At 45.0% G+C, this 27,238-nt stretch overlaps 2 protein-coding genes across 2 annotated transcripts in view; one reads left to right on the plus strand and one right to left on the minus strand.

Moving 5' to 3' along the window:
• Positions 1 to 5,666: 5,666 nt before the first annotated feature.
• LOC134469143 (mRNA decay activator protein ZFP36L1-like) lies at positions 5,667 to 11,335 on the plus strand. Its single transcript, XM_063223217.1, has 2 exons — positions 5,667 to 5,850; positions 7,135 to 11,335. Exons 1-2 carry the CDS (start codon positions 5,797 to 5,799, stop codon positions 8,176 to 8,178), a joined length of 1,098 nt encoding a protein of 365 aa, XP_063079287.1. The 5' UTR covers positions 5,667 to 5,796; the 3' UTR covers positions 8,179 to 11,335.
• A 4,980-nt stretch (positions 11,336 to 16,315) lies between these two features.
• rad51b (RAD51 paralog B) overlaps positions 16,316 to 27,238 on the minus strand; it is a 79,575-nt gene continuing 68,652 nt past the window's right edge. The window contains exons 11-12 of the mRNA XM_063222409.1: positions 19,007 to 19,155; positions 16,316 to 17,100 (exon numbers count right to left, since the gene is read on the minus strand). Of these exons, the coding sequence (XP_063078479.1) occupies positions 19,037 to 19,155 (119 nt within the window). The 3' untranslated portion in view covers positions 16,316 to 17,100; positions 19,007 to 19,036. The remainder of the gene's footprint in view (positions 17,101 to 19,006; positions 19,156 to 27,238) is intronic.

Genomic DNA, 27,238 nt, shown 5'->3' on the forward strand with positions numbered 1-27,238 from the left:
AATTACAAGTTACTTTCATATTAAAGTAGAGAAAACACACTTTCAAATGGTATATCATTTATGGATAATTAATTGTTCAGTATTCCCATAGAGTGCCTTTGATGTGGATTAAATGATAAAAATGTGATAAAATCCGATATGATCTAGGCCTATCTATCTATATATCTATATATTTAGGCCTATCTATCTATCTATCGATCTCTCTATCCATCTATCTATCTATCCTTGGTCTATCCATCCATCCATCCAGGGTCAAAGTTGAACAATGATCATGTGACGACAACAAATGTCGTTCACCCAAATGTCCTGTTTTCAAGCGGTTTCAAGCGGTATAACTGTAATGGACTACACTAGCTAATAATGTTTGAACTAAACCATGCCAAAGATGTGTACGGATAACCGGAGAAGTGTCCGCGATAGCAGACAGGACATGAATGGAGCTCTAGGAAGTTTCCCCTCCCAATTTGGCACAGGTAAGACGCGCCAGGCATCACCGACTTTGACCGGAATTGAAGTGCTACAAACACCAATTGGTAGGCTATTATTGGAAGTTAGCATTCAACTCAACGTCTTCGCGCACATTTTTATGAAGGACAACGTGGAGTAGTAACAGTCCTTGACTGCTTTGCCAAAGCTGACACGCAAAATGAGTAACCAATTGTTCCATGCTGCGCTTCCTTCACGATGCGCTGTTACGCAGAGCTGTCGCTGTAAGTTGTTCCAGGAAATAAGATAGTTGGATACCAACATATGGTTTGAGTCTGAAAACACACCGAAGACAGTTTACATGTTTAATAGGCCTATGTAGCGTGTAGACATCGGCTGGACAGTTGTGTTTGCTATTTAGGACCATGGCAGAACTCATCACAGTTGAACACCATCTCGTAAGCTTAATAAAACAACATGATCTAAAAATAGCCTTAATAGTCATACACATGTGCTGTTGACCATGAAGAGGTCAAAGAGGTTGAAATACAAAACCTACAGATCGAAGAGGGTTGGAAGTTTTCATATTTAGTGTATATTGGTTGTAGAAACAGAATGGTTGTGTTTGTAGCCATCCAATCTCGGACGGCCGTCATTTGAATTGACGCTAGATTGCCAAATCGCATAAAGCGGCGCATCTCGTAATAAAATCTAAAATACTGAAAAATAATATAATATAAACATATAGTTTTTATACTGAAAGTATATCGAGGAGGGTCTGTAATATTGAGCTAAAGTGTTTGAAAGCTGGAAAAACTGCATGATGATGGCCGTTCAGCTGTATTTTCATATGAAAATATTCCGGCCGGCCGCGGCCGTTCTGGTACAGATCCAGCCGGACGTTCACGGCCGTTATGGTAGCTAGAGGGTTAATGTATAACACCCCCAGCCCTCAATTTAGATGGGGTGGCCCATTGGTCTATCTTTAATATAGACAGTAGACTGATCTATAATCAGAATGTCATGGAAAAGCAGCGGGCTGTGTGAGGGACAAATGGTGCATTCTTTTGAAACTCAGTCGTCAAAAACCCCGACCTCCCCCTTCAGAAAGTGCAATAGAATGGGAACTCAAATCGACGTTCCGAAACACAAATTTAATGTTTGACATGTTTTCAGACATTTTCCCCACCTGTCGTAATAGAACGCATCTACAACGTTTTGTCGGAAGAACAACCTCAGGTCTACCGACAGCCGAGTTTCAAAAGAACGAACCGTGATTTATTACCAAAAATGCCCGGGCTGTTTTTCTGTTCCCATTCAGCCCTGGCTGCAGGATGTGACATGCCCTCCCCTGTCCTGATATCCGGTGCGGTGCAATGCAGGGGGGGGGGGGGGGGGGGGGGGGGCTACATTAATGCAACAGGCCAGGCAGGGTTGACCGTGGTCAGGCAGGCTCATCATCATCTGCATCTCTTATCTCCCCCCCTCTACTTCTCCACCACACACACACACACATACACACACAAATATGTGTCCGCTCGCTCTCTCTCTCTCTCACTCACACACACACACTAAAGATCTGTTTACAACCTCCCACTCTCTTTTTCCATCAGGGTGACAGTGGTCAACCGGGGTCATCTACATCTCTCTCTCTCTACTTCTTGACAACACATCTGTGTGTGTGTGTGTGTCCGTGTCCATGTCCATGTCCATGTCCAGAACAACACTGCAAAATCTGTGCTCGCAACCTTCCCCTGTCTTTTTGTTTCCATGTGCTCAGCGCTGGAGCTCTTCCGGGTGGAAGTCAGCAGATAAAGCCAGTCTGTAGCAGTGCTTTCCGTCTATTCAAATCTCCCAGGCAGCTCCTGTCTCTGGCACCACGGCTGTCCTTCCTATACCATCTCCTGTCCTCCCAGAGCTCTGCGGGGGGACTCATCCAGTCTTTCCTGTGGAAGGCCCACTTGCCGCTCACTCACATGACAGCGCTCGTTGTGGTTGATCGTCGACGTTTTTGTTGTTGTTGATTTTGCTGCTGCTGCTGATGGAACTGTTGTCCATTCTCTGCTAAATAAAAAGGTGCTTGCTTGCTTGGTGGAACTTTCCACAAGGAAGTGTTAAAAGTGCTCTCGATAAAGCACAGCGCAGCGGGCCCGAAAGGGATGGGACAAAAGACAGATCTGCTCTGTTCCTTTTACCCATGGGGTTTGCATAATCACTGTCAAAACGGCACACAGTTGTTTAGCTTTCGTACACATAAAGACAAGCTGCATAACATTGGGGACCCCCGCCTGCCCGATCCATCCACCCCCACCCTCCAGCTGAGGCTGGGAATCAACTCAGGCCTCAGACAAGCAACCAGTGTTGCCAGATGCACGGTAACTATCGTATTTGTACTATAATTTGTCATAAGTTGTCATTCAGTTCATTTAGATGCCTTGAAACAACAATTTAGGTCTTGTACGGTAATTTCTTCCATAAACATTAATTTTGAGGTTTTGGTGCGATAATTTAGCATTTTTATCTGGCAATACTGCAAGCAACTTTCATTGTGCGTTGACTGATTAATCTGTCTGTCCAACCCTTCGCTCTTGAGTTTCAGCAGACTTATGGGCATTCCTCCTTTTAATTCCTCTCCAGACTCTCGTCTCAAACGAGAGTTTTTGTTTTATTTTCATTATTTTACTTCATCAGCAAAAAGAGAGAGAGAGATGTTTGCAGTGTTGTGCACCCGATTGGATTTCTTTTTGAGGAGCACGGTGGAAAACGGCGACCCCTTGCAAGGGTCACCCGCCACAAAAAACAAACATGCGGCTCGTTTAGCTTGGCCATTTACTCTGCCTTGGCCCCGCCAGGGCCCAGAACGGGCCCTGTTGGATGCTCAAGTCTGGATTCTGTGACACGGCAACCCTCTCTGTTTAAGCCCCGCAAAAATATTTGTTTTTTAGGAACCTTAATCTATCTTAAATCAGCATGCCTGATGTAAGACTTATTTACTCTGGTCTATATTTAGTTTAGACATGTTTTTTAATTTGCGAAATTTGTTTTTCTCCAGCATTAGATTGTTTTGTCTCTCTCCCTCTCTCTGTCTCTTCCCCCCTGAAGTCATTCTTCATCCCCCTGCTGAAATTTGTGGGACTTTGAACAATGTTTTTCTTTTTCACATGGGACATACACAGTTATGCGGAGACGAATAGCCATGCATATATTATGCATAGCACACGGTCTTGTACAGCATGTGCGGTCGCGGTTTTGGCCGTGGCGAGAAAGTGACTCCTCTTGTGTACTGTATAGGTGAGAGGCATTGGAGCGGATCAGCAGGCAGATGCATCAGGCCCTGCCCCGCCCTACAGCTTATAGTTCTGGGAAGGTAGAGAGAGAAGCAAACAAGGGGAACGTGCACACCTTAATGCTGATGCAATAGTATTCTTCTAGTTTACCTATTGGAACCCACCAGGCACCAAGTCCAAAGGCGCGATACCTCCACTGGAAAGAACATAAAGGTATAGAGACATAAAGTGAGAGAGAGACATACAGAGACAGACAGATAGAGAGAGAGAGAGCAAGAGATACAGGATGGGCAGGTCTGTGAGGGGTTAGGACCTAACCGTTAGGTAAATATGTGCAGATGATATTTGCAGATGCTTCTGCCTGCCTTCTGTAGGTCACTCACTCTCTCCTGAGCAAAACAACTCAGTCCCATGGAACTATCTGCAGAATGGGAGCTATGTGCAACAGCCCCCTCCAGCTACAGATGGGAACCCTAGACCCAACACCACACCACACCACCCCAGGGCCCCCACCCACACCCAATCCCAATCCAACCCAAAAAATTGCTGACCACAGAACCCCCACTGTGGTAAGACCTCCCCCCCTCTTGTTCTCTCTCTCTCTCTCTCTCTCTCTGTCTCTCTCTCTCTGTCTCTCTCTCTCTCTCTCTCTCTCTCTCTCTCTCTCTCTCTCTCTCTCGCTCTCTCTCTCTCTCTCTCTCTCTCTCTCTCTCTCTCTCTCTCTCTCTCTCTCTCTCTCACACACACACACACACACACTCACACTCACACACACAAACTATTTCTCGCACTCCCCCCATCTGAACTGGAAAGTTTTTTAAGCATCCCTTTAGTGCTGTGCTGGTGCACACTAGGCTCCCTCCTGGGCTTGTGTAAGCTTTGTGCACGGCCCCTGGCTGTCCTGAAAGTGTTGCATTACCATTCTGACTTTCTGAACTCATATTATAGGTCTAAAAAAACCTTTCTGACACCTTTCTTAACTCTTGTAAGATGGTTGAGAATGATCTATCAATATAATGCCTTAATACATTGTCTTAAAAAAATAAATAGAAGAAAAAAAACAAAAACAAATATGCAAATCCTTCCCCCAAAAAGCGTAGATAACACCCTGTCATGAACATGACAACACAGCCAAACAAGGCACTGTGTCTTTGCTGATTGGTTTGATGACATGTTGTGTTGTGTCTATGAACCAGGGCAATGTTAATAAATGTGCACATTACACGACAGGTCAACATAGGGTCGATTGAATAGTGTACTCTGTTTGTATTCACTGACACAAAAAAGTGTAGTCTGCTGACGTTATTTATTACAACATCTACATCTATGTCCATGTATAAACCACTACAACAATGCACTGCAGCTTTTTAAAGTCTGCAGCGTTTTTGTGTCCCAACCACTTAAAGTACAGTATTTGTGCAGTGTTTTCAAAGTATGCAGGTCTTTGTTGTCCAAAACTGCGTTCACTTCACTAGTACTGTAGTACTGTAGTAGCAGACCTATTCTGCAATGTGTTATAATAAAGTTACAATACGTTGTAATTAAGTTTAGCAACAACTTTAGAACACCTGCAGTATGGTTTTTCGTATTTGGGTCTGCTGATAGCTGAGTCTGCTTGATCCCTGTAATAGGCCTATGCCATTGCAGAAGTCATGTTTGACAACAATAAAAACTAACACTACAAAACACTTTTTTGGGGGTCAAATATCACTTTTGCAATGGTAGGCTTTGGCCTTTTCTTCCGAGGATAAACTTTTGTCAGTATGCAATTGTGAAGGAAAAAATGAACACTGACACACCAGCCAGTTGAATATCTAACACATACCAAGCTCACTACGAGGAAGGCTTGCCTGCAAAAATCTGTCAGTGCTTTTCAGAGCATGGAACTGTCGTCAACTCCAAGCTCCTCCTCGCATGGGGAATCATGCCGCTTTTTATAAAGGAAATGCGCACCGCTCCAGTCGACAGAGGGGGTGCGCTCTGCGGGTCAGAAAGAACACACCGAACCAGGACTAAATCCACCCATAAGGCCTCGAAATTCATAAATTTTCCACAAAGTCCGCGCTCCCATCCAGCTTACATCATGGCTGCAGCCCTCGTCTCGACGTACTTTGACTTCGACGAACCGATGAACAAAGTAAGGAAACTTATTTTTGCGCGGATTTGTCGAAGTAGGCTATGAAGTTCAACAGTTGGTTGAAAAGGAAATCTCATGAGGACTTGACTCAATAACGTGCCCTAGGTTTTGGGATGATGTGATTTCGCTAAGAATGCAACTATTTCGAAATGATGCCCAACTTAAACTCCACCACGTTGTTTATTTTTACACCATTTCTCTTCAGGGCGCTACAGTGGTAGGAGTTTTAAAAATTCGGATTCTGGCCGAGGCATGTAATCTCAGTAGCCTACAAAATATTTTTTTGCTCGAGTTCTTCTACTTGACTTGTCAAAGTTGGAGCTCCATGTTCATGGATGGTATTGCGTGAAGGCTATTATTATTGACTTGAAATCTTGTTTCTTCTTTCTTTACAAGTTCTAACAACAAGTAACTCCATGCATATCACGCGTTTGTCATCTTGGGACGTGAACTGAATGCTTTTCAGCCTGATTACTGAGCTCATTCCCAAGGCCAGTGCGTCGTAAAAGCAAAACGCGACGGATTTGCGTTATAAAACACGACAGTTTCTTGCCTCCGAAAGTAATGTAGCTGTCAGACGTGTAATCTTTATCAAGACGGGAGCTGCAATAGACTTGGTTACCTGTGACCCACACCTGCTTTATTGAACTGCGTCTTGGCTACATATTAGCTAGTTACGTGCTGGACTGGCAACCTACTTTCAATCACTTGCGTTATGGACATGGTGCACGCCGGGGAAGTAGTTCATGTAATGCTTTGGGATTCTTTGAACCCTTTCCTCCAGTCTAGTGCTTTGGACACTTCTTGAACCCTTGCAGTAACCTTTAAGCAAAACATGTTTATATTTAATTTCACTGTAGGCAGTCAAAATATGGCGTTGTTTTGAAACGTAAACTTGAAAGACTACCACGGTTTGAACAATATGGTGACTGATATATCTTCACGACACATTATGTAATCCAGTGAATTAGGCTATAGACTTTAACCGCCCCAATCACAGTCCAGTTATCGGTGTCAAAACTAGGAGAGTTTGTAAGCAAATAAAATACAGTTGGCGCAGATTAAATAATGATAAAAAGCAAAAGTATGCAGACATGTCAGTGCCATAACATGACAAAAATGGGTTGTGTGGAGAATATGACACTTGGAATGTTAAACTGAAATGATTTTAGAAACATGTTTAGAAACATGCATGTTTCTTTACTTTCTTTGTGACAACACAATGCTTGCTTTAGATAACTTCTAAGTAAATCTAACATATTATTTCATTTTCTGGTTCCACAGAATATGAAAATGCTCAGCTTCAACAGTACCTTCAGCAGCCCCCCCTCTGGTGCAGGTGTTCCTCCCCCTAGCCCCCCTCCCGGCGGCCCCCTGCTGGACAGACGGGCCGTTGGCTCCCCTCCCTCCTCTTCCTCCTCCTCCTCCTCCTCCTCCTCATCTTCCTCGACTGGGGGACTCCACCAGCGGCGGCACTCTGCCAACTCCCTGAGCCTGCCGCCCCCTCCGGGCGCTCGGGACCTGCGGATGCGCGATCGCTGCTACTCTGAGACCGGAGACCGTCTGCGGGCGCTGGGCGCCATGAACGGCACTGGTGGCGGTGGCGGTGGCGGCGGCAACAGCCCGCTGGGCCCCCTGCCGGCCTCCCCGGGCCTGGGCGGCCAGCAGGTCAACTCCAGCCGCTACAAGACGGAGCTGTGCCGGCCGTTCGAGGAGCACGGCACGTGCAAGTACGGCGAGAAGTGCCAGTTTGCCCACGGCCACCAGGAGCTGCGCAGCCTGAGCCGCCACCCCAAGTACAAGACGGAGCTGTGCCGCACCTTCCACAGCATCGGCTTCTGCCCCTACGGCCCCCGCTGCCACTTCATCCACAACGCAGAGGAGCGCTGTGGGCCCATGCCCCCCCACCACCATCACCACCACCACCACCATCACCACCACGGAGGTCCAGGGGGGCGCAGCACCCAGATGCCCCCTCTCTCCACCCCCGCGCGCCCTCGCCTGCAGCACAGCCTGAGCTTTGCTGGTTTCCCCAGTGCCCCGTCCCTCACCCCTCCACCCATCCTGGCGGCCGACTGGCCCTCCCCCAGCGACCCCTTCTCCCTGCCCAGTCAGGAGCTGGCCCAGCTGTTTGGTAACGGCCTGCCCGAGCCTTCCCCCGCCCTCCTCCGGCCCGCGCCCGCCGTGGTGCCCTGCCCCCCCGACTCGCTGTCGGACCAGGAGGGCTACCAGAGCAGCCTGGGCAGCCACAGCGGCTCCGAGTCGCCCGTCATGGACGCCGCGCGCCGCCTGCCCATCTTCAGCTGGCTCTCCATCTCCGACGACTAGGAGGAACTTGACGGCAAGCAGAGCGAAAAGCCGCAAGGAAGCAAACGAGTGAAAGAGAGACAGACCGAGAGAAGAGCGAAAAAGGAAGAGCGAGTGAGTGAATGAGCAAGAGAAAGAAAGAAAGAAAGAGACAGCACTTTCCTCCCTGTTTGTGCCCACCCCACCCCACCACACCCCCAACCACTCCTGTCCTTGTTTACAGATGGCAGAAAAGGACAGTGGTGCAGTCGTGATGTTTTTGTTGTCTTTTGTAGCCGTCGAGTCCAATCAGGCAACCCCAGCACCTAGACTAGAGCATCCACCCCCCCCACACCCACACCCCCACCCTCAATCGCCCCGGACACCACACTCTACTCTTGCTGAAGACGCCCGTTTCATTTTTTTTTAAAGACTGAATTGGCCACAAGATACCCCACCACCTTTTGCCATGGCCAACCTGAGGTGGCAATTGGACGTGACTGGTGAGAGAGACTGTGCCTAATGGCTATGCCCACCTGGTGCCAAACGCAAAAAGCAAATACTTGGAGGAGTATTGGAGAGTGTTTATGTGTGTCTCTGGCATCTGTAGTGGAGCAGCTGTTTTCTCAGAAGTGTACTAACAGTGAGCCTGTTGTCTAGAAGAAGCACAAAGTTGTTTCATACCTCTACATTGTTTCCACAGTTTCTCCTTTTCCATCTTGTGAAAAATGGCTTAATTTTAGACAGTGGGCTCAAGGTGTTGTGCGTGCGTGCGCATGTGTGCGCGCGCGTGTGTGTGTTTGTGTGTGTGTGGTTTTTTTTTTCATTAGTGCCACTGCCTCTCATGGCTCCTTTGATCTGATGATTGATAAATGATCAAGAGGAATCTTGTGGGGGGGGAAAGTGCCTTGAAATACACATCCCGCCTAAGTGTGTGTGTGCGTGTGTGGATTGCATGGATCCCCCATACACATCGTGGCCATACACCATACTCTCTCTCTTGGCCATTTTGGAAATGTCTGCAGACACACACTCATCCTCCATCCTCCTATGTCATCCTTCAGCTTCAGCCACCTGAAGGATTCAGAAAAGAATTGAGTCTTCGGTGCTATTTGCCGCGCCTCCTTCCGGCAATCATCCCTTAAGTATGTGATGCCTTACACAAAAAAAAGCTATACACTATTCCTTTGGGGTTTTTTAATTATTTTTTTGAAAAGAAAGCTCCCTAATTTAACTTTGGTGGGAAGGAAAGTTGGATGTGAACCAAGTTGAACTTGCAGGTCATCTGACAAGCCCAATCAGGCCTGAACTCTGTAGCCCTTTTTTTTTTTTTTCCCCTTCTTTACATTTTTTTGGGGGAATCGTGACTTCTCACCACTGTGCAGCAGCGGAGACATGAAGTAAACAAAAAAAAAACAAAAGTGACCCTAAGACATTACTCCCTCCTCCACTGTCTGAATGGCCTAGAAAAACACAAGTTAAGATGCTATGACAAAAAGTTCCTCTGACATTCCTTTTGTCACCACATAATATTATTCTAATACTATCAGTACTATACTATTATTATTATTATTATTATTATTATTGTTGTTGTTGTTATTATTATTATTTGTTCGAAAGAACCTTTGAACGCAAGGTTTGGCTTGTCACTGCTTATTTAACTTATCAAAATGTATTTATTGCTGATTGTAAGCATTTTTATTTTGTTTGTATTTATCTGGATCATGACAATGGAATATATTTTCTTTTATGTTAAATTATGATCTTCCGTATCAATGGCGAGACCTGCTTTGGTTTTATTTTTTCACAGTTAATATATTATACTGCAATGACATTTTTTTGTAACTACACTTTGATTTTATTTTAAAGTGAATCTTAATTTAAAGAAAAAACAAAATGCAATATTTATTCTTTTCATCCCTTGAAGCGGACTGCAGTTTGAGGTTCTTTGCTGTCATCGTTATCATGCTTTGACAATTCGTCCTCTTCCTGAATGAATGCAATTGCCTAGAGTGGGGCCCACCAATCAAATCCATGATTGTAAAAAACACCCCCCTTTTCATGAGTAACAATCAACTCCGCCCATACTAGTTGAATTTATGAATGTATCTGTGATATAACCCCTTCTCCTGTCCCTCTCGTCATAGTCTTTTTTTGCCAGGGACTTTGACCAGAACACTGAATGTAGCGTGCTCTTGTATTTAGCTAACCTTGAAGCTTCTGTAAGCTGCATTCGTCCTCTACTTGACATAAGCATGAAGTTGTTAATCAGCGGGAGGACAAACCTCTTCCTGAAAACCCTCAAACGGGTCTTGAAACATGGGACTTAGTTTTGACTATTTTAAGTTTAAAGGTTTTTTTTTTAAACACGGTAGAACAAGTTAATGACATTCTTTTGTAATTATGATGTAGCAAATCTGGGTCACCTTCCGTAGCTATTCAAGTGCCTACCAACACACATTCCAAGGGCCACTTATCATTGTGCCTTTTTATAAAAGTTTGTAATTCAGAGCTGGTTAATAATTTCTAGTCTGGTTTACAACATTGGCATTACAAGTGTTTAAAAAAAATGTATTCATTCTACAGCAAGTTGCTGCTGTTCACCACATTAATTCCTCTTGCATATTTTTGTAGTGGCAGGTTTGATGACCAATAAAAATACATATTTCTAAAAAAGATACCATAAATGGTCCTCGTTTTGTCTGTATGCGAGAGCTTAATGCACTGATGAAGTCATGACATTATCAATCCATACCACATGGTACGTTTACGATGCTGACTTGTTAAACTAAAAAAAAAAGAATGACTTGTGTGTTTTTAAGAACCTAGTGAGGCAAATCTGCCTGCTGTGTACCTTTGAGGCACGATTCTGGGTGGATGCACTGCACTGCACTTGTAGTTTCACTGGAGGATTGGCGAAGGAAGGCCTTCTCAGGGTGCATTTCTCAAAAGAGAAGTTGTTGGCCTGTTAGCAACTTCTGTAGTTTTCAATGGGAAAATGCATTGAAAACAACAAAGTAGCTAATGTAGTAAGCAACTTTGGTTTCGAGAAATCCACCCCAGAGTAGTGGCAGGCAGGGGCAGCTGTGCAGCTGACATCATGGGCAAACAAGTGGGCCAGTTGTTCCACCGCATATTTTCAAGCCGCTCTGTGGCAGCCGCTTGGCCTTCTCAGACGAGTCTGCTGCCTGTGGGCTCGCCAGGCCTGTTCTGGGGTGTTAGCCCCCCCCCACCCCTCCTCACAGTAAAACACGCAGAGAGCCAGCACACACATGGCTGTCTGCTAGCCAAAGGAGAGGAGGGAAAACGGGACCAGGAAATCTTGCTTGGTCTGCTCTGTTGCTGTGACTAGTTGAGTGGTGAACAGGCAGGGCCGTGCTTTAGGCCCCGTAGTCTCAATGTGCCAGCAGAACCAGTCATTGAAAATACTTCACCACTATGACATTACAGTCTTATGTAATACATTAATGCAATGTTCGTATTGATGCAATACTTGGTCAACGCCATCCTGGGTATCGGCAAACTTACAACAGGGGCCATGTCTTTAGAGATTAACATACAGTAGTGTACACCCCAGCCCGCCACCACCATCCCCATCTCCTGTGCTGCTCTAATGAACCGAGTGTCAGTGCTGAGAGCTTCAAGCTCTTTACGCGGTGGCGGTCATGGCAGGAGTGTTTGAGTAGCCTGGCCTTGTGTTTGCCCTAGCCACTCACACGCATCCTAAAGGCCGGGGTCCTGACAGCCTGTTGCCACAGCACCGGGTCAGGTGAGCTGGGTTCATTCAGTCCAGCGCGGCCAATGATGGATGGACACGGGCACGGCTGGATTGGCCATAGGACATGCAGGGCATTTGCCTGGTGGACTGTTGATGATTTTGCCCTGGCCCTCCCCTCAATATTAGTGGTATTAGTCCTCATGCTGCTTCAGCAGACCTCTCCGAGTCAGACTTAAAGGGACACTGTGTGAGATTTTTAGTTGTTTATTTCCAGAATTCATGCTGCCCATTCACTAATGTTACCTTTTTCATGAATACCTACCACCAGCATCAAATTCTAAGTATTCATTATGACCGGAAAAATTGCACTTTTCATACATGAAAAGGGGGATCTTCTCCATGGTCCGCCATTTTGAATTTCCAAAAATAGTCATTTTTAGCTGCAAAAATTACTGTACTTGGACCATTCTAGAAAATATTTGTTTAATACTAGGTAAACTTTCATATCAAGATCAAATTTGGCAATAGGCAGCCCAATTTCAATAAGCAGCACAATTGCAGTACCTTTTTTGACCATTTCCTGCACAGTGTCCCTTTAAATATTAATTTTGGTTGTTGTGGTCAAAATAGCTCGTAATAGAAGACTAAATGATGTCACAGGCTTCATTGACTCGCTGAAAATGCCCGGCCTGATATTTTCCCCCAGTCCAGCCCTGGGCATGGGAGGAGGGGGCCTGGGGGGAGAGGGTGGTCGTTTCCCTTCCTCCTCCTCCTCCCCAGTTGTGTGGAGTGGAATCTCCCTCCTGAAGAGGAGGTTTGATTGGACGCGGGTGCACAGGTTGGATGTGGGGTGGGGGGTGGGTGGGTCTGGTAAACATTTACTAAGAGGCTAAGAGGTGCCCAGGTCATGATGCGAGAGCTGGATGAGCACACAGGGTGCAAGTCCAACGGCCGTCTCCTGTCCTTCCCTCGTCCTCCATCCTCATTTTCAGAAAATAGTTAGCCAGTACAGGGGTGCGTATCTTGAAACCATATTGCTAAGTACGTTAGCTACTTTGTTGTTTGCAATGCAATTTCCCATTGGAAACTACCCAAGTTGCTGACTGGCTAACAACTATGCTTTTGAGAAATGCACCCCAGAGCAACTTACGGGGGGTTTCCCCTCATTCACCATCTTAATTGCAAGTCAGAGGATGGCCTTTGAATTGTCCAAGATATCGCTTTCTTTAAAAATATATTTTTCATTTTTTATTTATTTTTCACAAGATTGGAGGATGGGAGGAAGCTAGTTTGACTAGCAGCCACTGGGTACATTCCAATATGCGGACTTCCATCCTTCCTTGCTCACTTGCCTGCTTGTGACCTCATGATGATGTTACTGACGACAAAAAACTAATTCAATATCTTTGCAAAATCACAATTCTAATGAAATGTTCTCATTTGCAATTGGGATGGCGAATGAAAAAGAGTCCCCCAAAAGTTGTTGCGGCTATGCTGACCGCTGGGAAACTGGGAAATTGTTTTCTCCACGGAAGAGGGGCCAGGAGGCGGGGCGAGGCTACAAGCACAAGTGGAGGACGGGAGTGTGCATACTGGAATGCATTCCTGTGTCCTACCCTCCCCCTCCTTCTCTTCAGGATGCTAATGATGAAACCAACAAACCATCAGCCATCTACATGCATCATTAGCGCCAACAGTGCCAACGCTGGCTTTGTAATGGGCACAGTCAGTGCTGCAGCAGTTGTTGCTTACTCAGAGTGCTCTTGTGTGACACATGGAAAATCGCAAGAAACACCACACTGATGATCACACACACCCAAGACTTACCATATGCTATACAAGTCATCACACAGTCGTACGGTTGTATGGCATTTGTCAATCACAGCTCATTAGACATTTATACGGTTAAACAGCTTTGCTAATGAAAAGCTCACCAACTTGCCACAAATTACTGACATGTTTATTTTCTAGCTGTACATATGACATAGCTCATTCATAATGACTATACAGTATAACAGACATTTGGCCATATATCAGCCATTTGGCAATTGGAAATATTATACAGTACAAAGTATATTATTCTAAAAGGTACCTCATCAATGGAACCACAGAACTACAGCCGCCAGACCAGATGCTGGCCAGGTCGGTCATCTAGGTAGAACCCTGACAACTGGACTCGTATCACGTACGGCGACGAGACCACAGATGACTAATGAGCCGTTCGTAAATAAACACCAGTGCTGCCCCTGCGAGAGTGTGTGTGTCCTGTACAAACAGAGGCGGGCCAGGCAGACAGGAGTGCTGGATGGATGTGGGATTACTTGTGAAGGGGTAGCTGTGCCTTTAAGGTCACTGACAGCAAACAGAGCGTCTGGTTGGGGCAGGGAGGCGAGAGTAAGGGGTTGCGAGGCTGGGAGGCTAGAGTAGGGGTTTGGGTTGGGGAGGGCGTGCGGTGCGGTGCGGTGCGGTGCAGTGCGCCTGCGCTGGGGAGTGAGTGGAGTTGAGCAACAAGTCCTTCAACAGCCGTTTCTCGTTGCCCCTGCTTCACTGTCCCTCCTTTCAGCTCTTGTTCTGTTCGGCTTTAACCTCTGCACTAAGGACCAGTGAGGGGGGGGTGTTCAGGCTGAGGTGTGTGGTGTGGTGTGGTGCGGTGCGGAGTGGTGTGGGTTTTGGTGTGTCGTCAGGACTTGTCGAAAAGGTCACAGGTCAAAGACATGTGCCATTTATCAGGGTCAAGGCGTGACAGCGGGGTGGACTGGGTTCACGTTGTGTAATCGCTGGAGAGAAACAGCAATTAAGTGACCTACTTATCGCAGCAAGATGGAGGCTTACATAGAAAAAAAAAAAACACAGCCACTGAAACCAACAGGCCTATTGAGCTCTGTGTGTGCATTCTTACAATTCCTTGATAGCCCTTGTTTTTTTTTCATGACTACAACACAGTTGTTCAAAATGCCACTTCATTTGCAGAGCTTTATAGTTTCTTTGAGTATTATAAGAACATGTATGGACGGTTGGCTATGAAACAAAGAGGATAAAGGAGGAACCATCCAAAATAACGCCATTGTTCAGCTAATCAGCAAAACTTCCCTTTGAGACTGCGAGGGAGGTATGAGAACAGAAGTCATGGGAGCAGGCGTCATGGCAACCGAGCTGGAGTTCCACTGTTGTTCGGCAGCGAGGCGCGCCGTGCGAGACGCCATATCTGAGAGCGGCTGAGCTTAGAATCAGAAGCCGACTGAGGTTGCAGCTTTTCTTTTTCTTTTTTTTCCCTCCCTGTCAGGCAGTGTGTTTGAGTAATGTTCCAACGGTATTAAACCTGTCTAGCCTGGCCTCTACACAGCCCTCCGCCCTCACCACCAACCCCCCCCCGGGCCCTCTAAACCTCTCTCATCTGCAGCAGGCCAGTTCCAGAAAATATTTAACCAGACGGCCCTAAACAGCTCGAGTGACCCTGCAGGCAACAGGCCGGCGGGCGGGCGGGCAGGCAGGCGTGTAAGGTAGTGCTGTTGTTAAGGTGTTGACACGTTTTAATGAGACACAAACATGACTTGTAGCGCAGCCAAATGCTGTCAGCCTTATGTGGCCGATCGGGGGGAGGGGGGGGGGGATGTAGTGTATGGCCTCTTGAACAGAGAAAATCTTTGACAGAAAAGTAAGGTTTTACGTACTGCAGTTGTGAACTTTGATATGTTTTAAGCGTTAATCTTAAGTATGTAGTAATTTGGGGGGAAAAACGGAACATTAACATGGCTGTGAAACACCAAACACATCTCATATACTGCAGTACATTATTAAGAGTTCAAAAGACAGTAAAAGCTTTACTTCCACTGCTAATCTTGGTTATGCTCTTGATTGATGCTTGACTGACTTGATGGCCTACTGGACGAGTGGTATGGTAGACTGACCCACTAACTGTGATGTACTCAGGTGTCCGTCCAGGTAGTAAAAGTCAAAGTGGGAACCACTACTTTGTTGTCTCAACCACAGGAGTACCTGGAAAGACTGTACGCACACGCTCGCACGCGCACACGCACGCACGCACGAACGCGCGCACACACGCACACACACACACTTTCTGTGGTCTTGTTTTACTGTGTTGACATTTGGTGAAGCCCTAAATCATTAACTAACAAACTGTGGCAGGCCAAGAAAAACAGGGCTAAAACGGGGTTTGATGTAAACTGAAATAACACATGTATATACACACTCTTTGGGGATAAACCCTGCACCCAATTAATAAGCCCCTTACAGACTCGCACTAAGCTAATCTTCCCGTTGACTTACATAAATTCCACAAAAACAATTTCTACATTAAAGAAAAGTAACTGACCCATGCACCCCAACCCACCCCCCACCCCCGTCCATGTTGAAGCTCAATCATTTACAGCAGCCAACTTCATTACATCCTCCACCCGTCTCCCTCTGTCTACATATTAACATGCAGATATAGACACAAAAGCTGATGATAATTTTATTAATCCGGAACAAAAAGAACAAAGGCACTAACAACACAAATTGTTTGATTTTAAATACTGTATTCCTTTAGTAATGGAAGCAATATCATTCATGAAATGAAACACAAGCTCAAACTTAAACCTACTTACAGTAACATACATACACAGTACATTGAACGGTTATAATTGTAATTAGTAATATAACGTAAATTAAATGTATAACGTCTTAATGTTCCGTCCGTAGATGCACCCATTCTAAGCCCTACATCGACCGACTGACCCCATCCAGACCCCATCCATCCTATGCACTGACCTTGTGCTCTTTGTGTAAATTAATTTTTAATCTGAATTAGCCTCCACACCGCCGCGCTCCCCCGTTTATCTCTGCTCTAAATCACCGTAAGCAATGTTGACCCTCCCTTTACAATAAGGAGTGACTCACCGTCTAGGCTGACGGTAAAACCCAGTGAGGCCGTGACCCACCTCTAGACTCTCTCACGGCACGCCTTCAACCTCCCACCCTCTTCTTTCCATTTCCTTTCTTTCCTTTCCCATCCCTTGATTCATGCTAGATAGATAAATGAAATCTAAACAGCCTTGGCTGGGCTTCTCTTTTCTTTATACCCCCCCACCCCCTCCCCCATGACCTGTGTAATAAAGGGTTCATTTATTCCGCATGTCACCGGCAGGTTATCTGAGTGCAGGGCCCTCCAAACCCAACATCATCAGCTGATGGTCTGGCTGGAGACGCAGGTGAGAGTCACAGATCCTGGTTCATTTCTGACGGCTCTGATGGAGATATGTAACATTGAAATGTTAAGCATGTTTTCTGCTGTACACCTGAATAAGACCTTTTAAGTTATGCATTGCTGTGTTGCTCTGAACCGTTGCCTTCATTATAACTCTTTATCACCCAGTGAGCAGACGGAATGTCTTCTGATTGGCTGAGCAGGTGTCCTTTATTCCCCGGTAGCAGGACACCTATGATGTTATGCGGGCGTGCGGGCGTCCAAGTTGCTTTTTTTCTGGCGAAGTGCCGTTACTAGTTCTATCGCATCTGGTTGTCTAGTCAAGACCGCGTCATTAGTTCTATCGCATCTGGTTGTCTAGTCAAGACCCCGTTACTAATTCTATTGCATCTCGTTGTCAAGTCAAAAACCCAGTCGTCAATTCTATCGCATTTGGTTGTCAAGTCACCCCAACATTCTGCGCGCGTCCTTAGGCTATGCCTCCGATAGAGGCGCGTCTCACCAGATTAGGAAGTGGTGCCCATAGCAACGTACCAAGCGCAGTGGTGAATCTACTTTCTCACGAAGCCTTAGATCAACTTATTAATAAATTAATAAATTAATACTTAAATGCTGGTAACCGGGTGATAAGCGGAATAGCAGCCTTTGAGGTGTCCCGATATCAAGGGAAACTGGACTTGGCGAAGCGAACAGCCCTTCGGCTGCGCCGTCGGGCTGTTTAGAACGCTCCACCTCGTCCATTATTTCCCTTGATATCGGGACACCTCGTCGGCCGCTATTCCATACGTAGTGTGTAGATATGCGCAATGGTGTGTGTGTATGTGTATGTACACTACCGGTCAAAAGTTTGGGGTCACCACACTTTCCTCCCACAATGCTTCTTTCTGACAGTTAAGCTGATTCCTTTTCAATTTCTGTTCTGGTATAAAATCAGTGTGTAGAGTTATTGTTCCCTGAAATGAATGCATGCAACAAATAAGCAATTTGATATTGGAAAAAGTAACTGTTGAATGGATTTACTTGTATAGATAATGCATAGAACAGACCAAAATGTATCACTAACTTTTGACTAATCAAAGTGTACCTTTACTAAGGTAGTGTCTAGTCTGGTGTACTAATCAAAGTGTAGACTCCTTTGGCATTAATAATAGCCAGTTGTGGTTCTACAGATTCCTTCCCGGGATGAGATGAGGTCCAGAATTGCCCATGAGCTCTATGAGCCCCATGCATGCAAAAGTTGATGTCTGCTCCTGTCAATCCATACAATGCTGGATGATATACACATCATTTGAAAGAGGAGAATCTACACTTTCCAACGATGTATGGCACTGGCTTGCACACTAAAACATCGCTGAGACAATGGATCGTGCATTCATAAGTAGGTTCATTCTGATGGCTAGAAAATCATGCAGCTACTTTGACTTGAATTTGTGGATGAGGTGGCAACTCAACAAATGTCATACACCTACCATTGGAAAGGGCAGACACTGAGCTTTCCAATAGTTCAATGCATTCTCTGATAAACCAAAGAAATGTCTGTAGAAAAATGGACTAAAACACATATTTCTATGTAATAAATGGGTGAAAAAGCTTGGTTAGATTTCAGTCTTCTGTCCAGTTTAACCATTGTTATGGGTAATCAAACCTTTTTTCGTCTGTGGCTGTTCAGTACTTTCCATTATTCCATTTGAAGCTATTTAAAAGATGTTTGCGACTTGAATTGTAAAAAATAACTGGAAAAATGAAGTTGACCCCAAACTTTTGAACGGTAGTGTACATTATATGTGTCTTATGAAAGCAACCAGACACACCATAGACACACTATATCACACCACACACACACACACACACACACACACACACACACACGCGCGCGCGTGCGCACACACACACACACACACACACACACACACACACACACACACACACACGGTGTATTGACATACCTCCACTAGGAGAGTTGACAATGGCTCAGGTCAGGGCTCTAGTGGCATGGCTCCGGTCAGCCGGTAGTCGAAACCCGTCCGCACTCTGATTGGTTGCCGGCCCGGGTCCGTGCCTTGGGCAGATGATGTCACATCGTTCCTTGAGTTACCTTTAGAAGACAAACATAACAGGACAGGAGGAGGGTGGTTTTAGATCTTAGATGAAGCAGTAGACTTTGCTACTTCTCCATCGAATAAAAAAACAGACAAACACCTGTGTGTGTTTCCTGTAGCAACAAAAAAACTTTGTGTGTGTGTGTGTGTGTGTATGTTTTATGCATGTGTGTGTGTTTATGTTTATGTTTATGTTTATGTGTGTGTGTTTATTTGTGTGTGTGTGTGTGTGTGTGTTTATTTTTCTGTGTGTGTGTCTGTTTATTTATTTGTGTGTTTGTGTGTATGTATGTATGTGTGTGTGTGTGTGTTTATTTGTGTGTGTCTTTATGTATTTGTGTGTGTGTGTGTGTGTGTGTGTTTATTTGTGTGTGTCTTTATGTGTGTGTGTGTGTGTGTGTTTACGTATTTATGTGTGCAGCCAGAGGCAGACGGCTAGCCAAGCAGCCTGTGGCCCCACAGCCAATTATATGGCAAAGAATAAACAAGGGCCCTTGCTTACCCTAGACACTGCCAGTGATACAGGCCCTCTGTGCATGTGTCTCTGTGTGTGTATGTGTGTGTGTGTGTGTGTATGTGTGTGTGTGTGTGTGTGTGTGTGTGTGTGTGTGTGTGTGTGTGTGTGTGTGTGTGTGTGTGTGTGTGTGTGTGCATGTGCGTGCGTGTGTGTGTGTGTGTACTCCAACACCTGTGGGCTCCACACCTGTGTGTGATGTCCCCTGAGAGAGACTTTTGGAGTCTGGGGGTTAGGTCATCCATTTGTCTGTCCCCTATACAAGCACAATCTCTTACACACGCACACACACGTACACACACACGTACACACACACACACACACACACACACACACACACACACACACACACACACACACACACACACACGTACACCCACACACACAGAATGGTGGAAGATGTGCCAGCAGAGATAAGGTGGCTAATCAAGACACTGTATTGTCCGCTCTGGGGTGTATTCACAGACACAGACAGACACACACACACACACACACACACACACACACACACACACACACACACACACACACACACACACACAGGTGTATACAATGTTTCCAGATCTTCCAGATAACCATAGTCCAAAGAGACATAAGAAAACAAGTCAAGCGTTTGTCTGGTGGGTCAAATATTATGCTTGAGAGGCAATCCCACAAAGCGTAGGGGAGGCTGTGGACACACAATACAACACATGCGCTGGGTGGTCCAACACAAACAACACACAGGAAAACACAACACAAGACACAACACACACTAAAAAACTGAGAGTGAAACCATCTTTAAGAGATACAACAGACACTAACACAGCTAACATGGCACACAGACGCACACGCACACACACACACACACACACACACACACACACACACACACACACACACACACACACACACACAAACACACACACACACCCATGTCAGTGCAAAAACAAGAGAACCTTGAGCCCACGGTCTAAAATTAAGCCATTTTTCACAAGATGGAAAAGGAAAAACTGTGGAAACAATGTAGAGGTATGAAACAACTTTGTGCTCCTTCTACACAACAGGCTCACTGTTAGTACACTTCTGAGAAAACAGCTGCTCCACTACAGATGCCAAAGACACACACACGCACGCACACACACACACGCACGCACGCACGCACACACATCTTTGTCAGGGAGGAGAGGAGACTTGTGCTACAAAGTACTACAGTGCACCAGCTGACATTTCAAATAAATCTCATTTCTTATCGTCTGACACAAGGTGAAGGTCTTAGAAAAAGCTAACAATGTTAGCCATTAATTGGCAGAGAGAGAGAGAGCGAGCAAGCGAGAGAGAAAGAGGGAGAGAGATGTTGTGCTACACTCGTTCACTCTGCACGATGGACACGAGAGAGAGAGAGGGAGAGAGAGAGAGAGAGAGAGAGAGAGAGAGATGGGCCTACACTCATTCATTCTGCATGATGGAGGGCACGAGAGGCTAACCGTGACCATGACAAGCAATGATAATGCTATTTGCCATTAGTACCAGGCAATGAGAGGTCAATGGTACCAGGAAAATTCAGGATAAAGAAACAATCATTTTTAACCAAGGATGTATCAAATAAGGGATGAACAAAATAACACAGAATTGTAATAATAATGCAAAAGGCAATACTATCATAACGCTTAGGTAGGTCTACAGATTTTTTTTGCCAGAAACACTAGCCTTTCAACATGATCTGGCTTCAAGAACACCCAAAGGCTGGACCCTGTTTCTCGACAGTGTCGTTGCTAACTAGTTAGCAACTTAGTAAGTTGCCAATGGGAAATTGCATTGCAACCAAGTAAGTTGCTAACTTAGTTAGCAACGACACTGTCGAGAAACGGGGTCCAGGTCACTATATTGCCCCCTGTACGAGCATGATTAAATCATGGGTTTTTTTTTAATCATTGCTGCAAAAATCACGATTTACTACCAATTTCGATTAATTGTACATCCCTAGTATGCAGGGCCGGTTTTTAGCATAGGCCGGCTAGGCGGTCGCCTAGAGCGCCATGTGAAGAAGGAGCGCCGAAATGGCGCTCTCCTTTTAGTGTGAGAGCCTATGTATCTGATTTGGGGGCCTGTGGGATTTGGATGTTAATTTTTGGAGACATTTATATCTTCATTCTATAGGGTCTAAGGAATGAAAAAAAACATGTCTCCATTTTTTCTTTTGACTTTTAGTGCCTTTAACCCCTTAACATTCCTCGTGATTTGCCTGAAAAACGCCTGAAAAACCAATCCAAATTGAAATTGTAACTGTAACCCAGCCCTTTGTGCTATGGACAAAATAAGACCACTTTTGGAAAGCAGACATTCTGTAGTTATTTTATATTTAGTCAGATTCACTGTAAATTGTTCTGGTGAAATATGTAGATTAAGAAATGATTGTAATTTTTTTTACTTTTTTGTCCATCGCCTAAAAAAATAAAATGTATATCTCTTAAACACACCTTTTACTGCAAGGAAAGGGTTTACAGACAGAATGAAACAAAGGCAAGATGCTGTAAGAACTTTCATTTCAAATTTCATTACAATATCTCAAAATCTGTGCTCTCTACATGATTTTATATGTGGGTATGCCTAGGCGTTTTTCAAAGTACCATTTGGAGTCTCCAAATGGACATTTTTGGAGATGTATAGGTATGCTAATGGAAACATGCCACTACTTGTAATGCAACATCACAGATCAAAAAGTGATATATCTTTGGAAAGGCTACACTTTAGAGGATTGGATTACACTGTTAGAATACTCACAAAACCCTCATTGTTTGAAAACCCTGAATGAATAGAAAAAAAAAAGGGGGGGGGGGTGCATGCAATCTCAATTTTTGTACTTAAGATGTACACATTTCTGTCATTAGTGTAAGTGACTTGTACTGTATATGCATATAGCTCATGACAGTCTCAAGGAGCACAACACAGCCACAAGAGTCAAGTAAAGTCAAGTTAAGTGTACTTTAATATCAAAAATCTATGTAGCAGGAAAAGCATAAAAAATCTATTAGCACAGAAGTTTGAAATGGTGTTTGACTAATCTACAATGTGCAGTTACTAAACATACATAAGACATTGACAAAAATCACCCGCACAGACATACACTGCAGTTAAAAAAAACATTCTAAATGTATTGAAATACTGTCTCTGACACATGCACTCATACCATAGTGATAGTATAACCACACATACGCGCGCGCACACACACACACACACACACACACACACACACACACACACACACACACACACACACACACACACACACACACACACACACACACACACACACAGACATGCAGTAGAAAACTAACATACTGATAAAGCAAACAGCTTTTTCACACATTTTGAGGAAAACAACAAGACCCACCCACAGAAAACACCTCCCCCACCTCATGACCAGGCGCTGTGTCTACCTGTTGATAGCATGGAGAGGGCACTCACCAGGATCAACCTGCACAAAACAGCAGGCCCAGACAACATCTCTGGATGAGTGCTGAAAGACTGGGCTGAGCAACTGAAGCACGTCTTCACTGACATATTTAACACCTCACTAAAGCCACCTTCAAAGCCGCCACCATTATATCAGTGCCAAAGAAGTCATCCCCATCCTGCTTCGAAGACTACTGTCCTGTAGCACTGACCCCCATCACCTTGAAGTGCTTCGAATGGCTGGTCATGGCACACATCAAGTCTACCCTTCCACCCACCCTGGACCCCTACCAGTTCGCATATAGAGTCTGGCGCCCCCCTCTACACCCAGCCCTCACCTGGAAAAAAAGAGTCATATCTGAGAATGCTGTTTATTGACTTTAGCTCAGCATTCAATGCTATCGTACCCCCAACAGCTGATATGCAAACTGAACAAACTGGGCCTCAGCACCTCCCTCTGCAACTGGCTGCTGGACTTCCTATGCCAGAAACCACAACACCTCGGACACCATCGCACTGAGTACAGGAGCTTCACAAGGGTGTGTGCTCAGCCCTCTGCTCTTCACCCTGCTAACACAGGACTGCAAAACAACCCACACAATGCCAATCACCTGGTGAAGTTTGCCGACGGTACAACCCTGGTGGGTCTCATCTCCCATGGAGAAGAGACGCACTACAGGACAGAGGTGGACAGCCTGGCCAGATGGTGCAGCGACAACAACCTCCTACTGAACATCATTAAGTCAAAGGAGATCATGGTCAACTTCCAGAGAGGCCACAGACAACACCTGCTACTACGGTGCTGCTGTGGAGAGAGTGAGCAGCAGCACAAAATTCATTGGAGTGCACATTAGTGAAGACCTCTCCTGGACCACCAACACAGTATCACAGGCCAAAAAAGTTCAGCAACGCCTCTACTTCCGGCGCAAACCGAGGCACGCCAGTGCCCCACCAGCCGTCAGGACCACCTTCTACAGGGGGACCATTGAGAGCATCCTTACCAGCTGCATCACTGTATGGGGCGGAAGCTGCACTGACTACAACAGGAAAGCCCTGCAGCGTATAGGGAATTCAGCTGGGAAGATCATCAATGCACCCCTCCCCTCCCTGCAAGACATCTACACCACCCGCCTTACCCGCAAAGCCCTCACAATCGTGAGCCACCCAGCACAGAACCTGATCAGCCTCCTGTCCTAAGGAGCCTATGTTCCAGATCCACCAGACTCACAAACACTTGTATACAGCAAGCCATCAGGATGCTGACCTACCCCACCCCCCCCTGGCAACACTGACCACCAACACATCTTACACACACGCACACACAAACACACACGCACGCATGCACAACATATGTTTATACAGTGATATGCAGCAAGATCAATAGTTCACTACTAATCCAGATCATATCCAGATTACACCTTAAAAACAAAACGTTCATGAAAGATCAGGGATTGTGATTTTAAATTACATGTTTCGTAAAGGAATAGCTCTAGATTTTCCACCACTTGAGCAACTTTTAAAGACAAATGAAATTGGGGAGAGACTAATCTTTGTAACTGGCTTTGACACAGACACACACACAGACACACAGACAGACACACAGACAGACACACAGACAGACACACAGACAGACACACAGACAGACACACAGACACACACAGACACACACAGACACACACAGACACACACACACAAACACACACACACACACACACACACACACACACACACACACACACACACACAGACACACACACACACACACACAGACACACACACACACACACACACACACACACACACACACACACACACACACACACACACACACACACACACACACACACACACACACACACACACACACACACTGTGTGCAGTGAGGGCACTCTGAGGGCACTCCCCAAATGCCATTTTTCCTCAAATTTGGGTGATTTTGAGATTGTTTCAGAATTTGTTCCATTTACATGTCTTCAAAATAATGACAGAAAAATGTCATTAAAAGTCTTTTGGTTGCTTATTTTGTGTAATTGTATGAGCACGACCATGAATTTGGCAAAATAGAGACTGATTTTTACATCAAACCCACACATTCAACACATGTAAACAAAAGTATTGTTCTCTAAAGAAGGTGATATTATGGAACGTTATTGGCATACTTTTCCACAAAACACTAAATAAGACCTGGAAATCAGGACATAAAATCGAAGTTTTCAGAATTGTTTTTTTGTTTTGTTTATTTATTATGCAAATTAGGCCCTAGTTCATGAAATATGCACACAGGCGTCCTGAACATCAATCCATGGAATACCTAATTCTCTAATACTCAGATACACCAAACTTGGTAGACTTATTCATATCTACCCCGTTTCTGAGTATCAAAGGGTTTGTGGGTATGTCATTCATCCAATCCAATCCAAAACGTATTACACATTTTTCTCTAAATGCGATTTTATGACTTTTTTGTTGCATGGAAAAGGTGATATCTTACACAGACCTAACTTGGGGAAAACCTTCTTAGCCACCTACTGCAACTTTCTATAGAGGGGCTTGTTGATATCTCATTCACATCTTGAGTTAGAACAAGGTTTCTAAAAGAACATGGCGTTTTTTCATTTTTTTGGGACTTAGAACAGTATTTCATGATTTCTGGGCATACAAAAACAGATAGCCACAAACCCATCTGTAGAAAGTTGTATTTTGAGTGTATTATCACAATGAGCCCACATGTTGAAGTCTGGCCCCATCCAATGTGCCTACAGTAGCTTTTAAAATGTAACCTAAATATGCGCATATTTCATGAGTTTTGGCCTCATATGCATAAAAATAAATACAATTCAGAAAACTTCCAAAACAAAAAATCTTCAGTTGTATGTCCTTAATAACTTGGAGAAGTTTCATAGTCCTTTCAAGTAATCTAAATTTTTTGCCTATCTAGGTGTGCCCTCTCGTGCGTCTATTGCAGTAAAATATCAAAATCAGGTGGGGGAAAGGTAAGAAACTGGGGGAAAAAAATGGAGACACATTTTTTCTCAAAGTTCAATGACTCTAGAACACATTTCAACTAGTCTCCAAAAATTAACATTGAAATCCCACAGAAATACATAGGCTCTCACACTATATGCGTAATTTTGCGATATGAAGTTTTTTTATGAAGTCGCAATCAACAAAGAGTGGCGAAAGCGCTCCTCACGGCAAAGCGCCCCTCAGCCAATAGTAATATCTCTTCCAACTGTCTCTGGGAAGTCTGTGAACCAATAAACAGACAGTTCTGAGAAAGGGGGCGGGACGAGTGACAGCGTGCGATCTATTTTGAATTTGGAGACTCACTCGAGAGTAGAGGTGCTTAACTCGAATCTTTGAGGCGTCCGGATTGATTGGATCATTCCAAGGAGGGTATCCGGATTAGACGGATCAATCGGATCACACGGATCACTTATTTAAAATAAATAAAAATAAATAAAAATAATGTATTTTTTAAAACGTTTCTGCCGTTAAGTAGCTATGCGCCTCGCCTTTGTTATTCCAATTATCAATTCACGTTGATAAATCAAAGAGTAAGACAGTTTGATCAACAAAACTCACTTTATGAAACAGTTCCTAAACTCATGCTGCGATCCGACCCACCTGGGTCTCCTCACTAAACATGCAACCACAACTCGAACAGCCTTTGGCAGCAGTGAAACGGCATGTTCCTGATTTTGCAATAAATAATGTGTGTGTTTGTATTTAAGACTAAAAGTCAAACATTTGGGAGCAGAAGTCTAGTTGAGCAGGGACAGTCAGGAGGCGAGCAGCAGATGACCACTCGCTTCCGCTGCCGAGTTGCCTTGCGACTCACACACTCGTGGCAAAAACGAAACTTAAGCGATTGATCCGATCCGTAGGGGATTCGCTGCTACCAACAACTCAGTCAGGATTCGTCTCACCGAGTCGCCGAGGGCGCCGCTGCTGAGTGACTCGGACGAGGGGAGTGACGGCAGTGGCTTTAAAGACTGTAGCCTACGCTGTAACGCAGTGAGTGATCGAGTCACGTCTGTAGACTATACTTTCCCTAAGAGTAGCCTACAGACTGAGATGTTAAAGCGTTGGCAGAGCACTATTAACATTAAAATGTAGACCTCAACAGA

Source organism: Engraulis encrasicolus, chromosome 18, assembly GCF_034702125.1.
Source record: "Engraulis encrasicolus isolate BLACKSEA-1 chromosome 18, IST_EnEncr_1.0, whole genome shotgun sequence".
Lineage (NCBI taxonomy): Eukaryota > Metazoa > Chordata > Actinopteri > Clupeiformes > Engraulidae > Engraulis > Engraulis encrasicolus.

Excerpts from the sequence above, each read along its gene's own strand:
- LOC134469143 (XM_063223217.1), top strand. The coding sequence starts at position 5,797 with ATGGCTGCAGCCCTCGTCTCGACGTACTTTGACTTCGACGAACCGATG. Across the intron at positions 5,851-7,134 it reads TCGACGAACCGATGAACAAA|AATATGAAAATGCTCAGCTT; the intron begins GTAAGGAAACTT and ends CTGGTTCCACAG.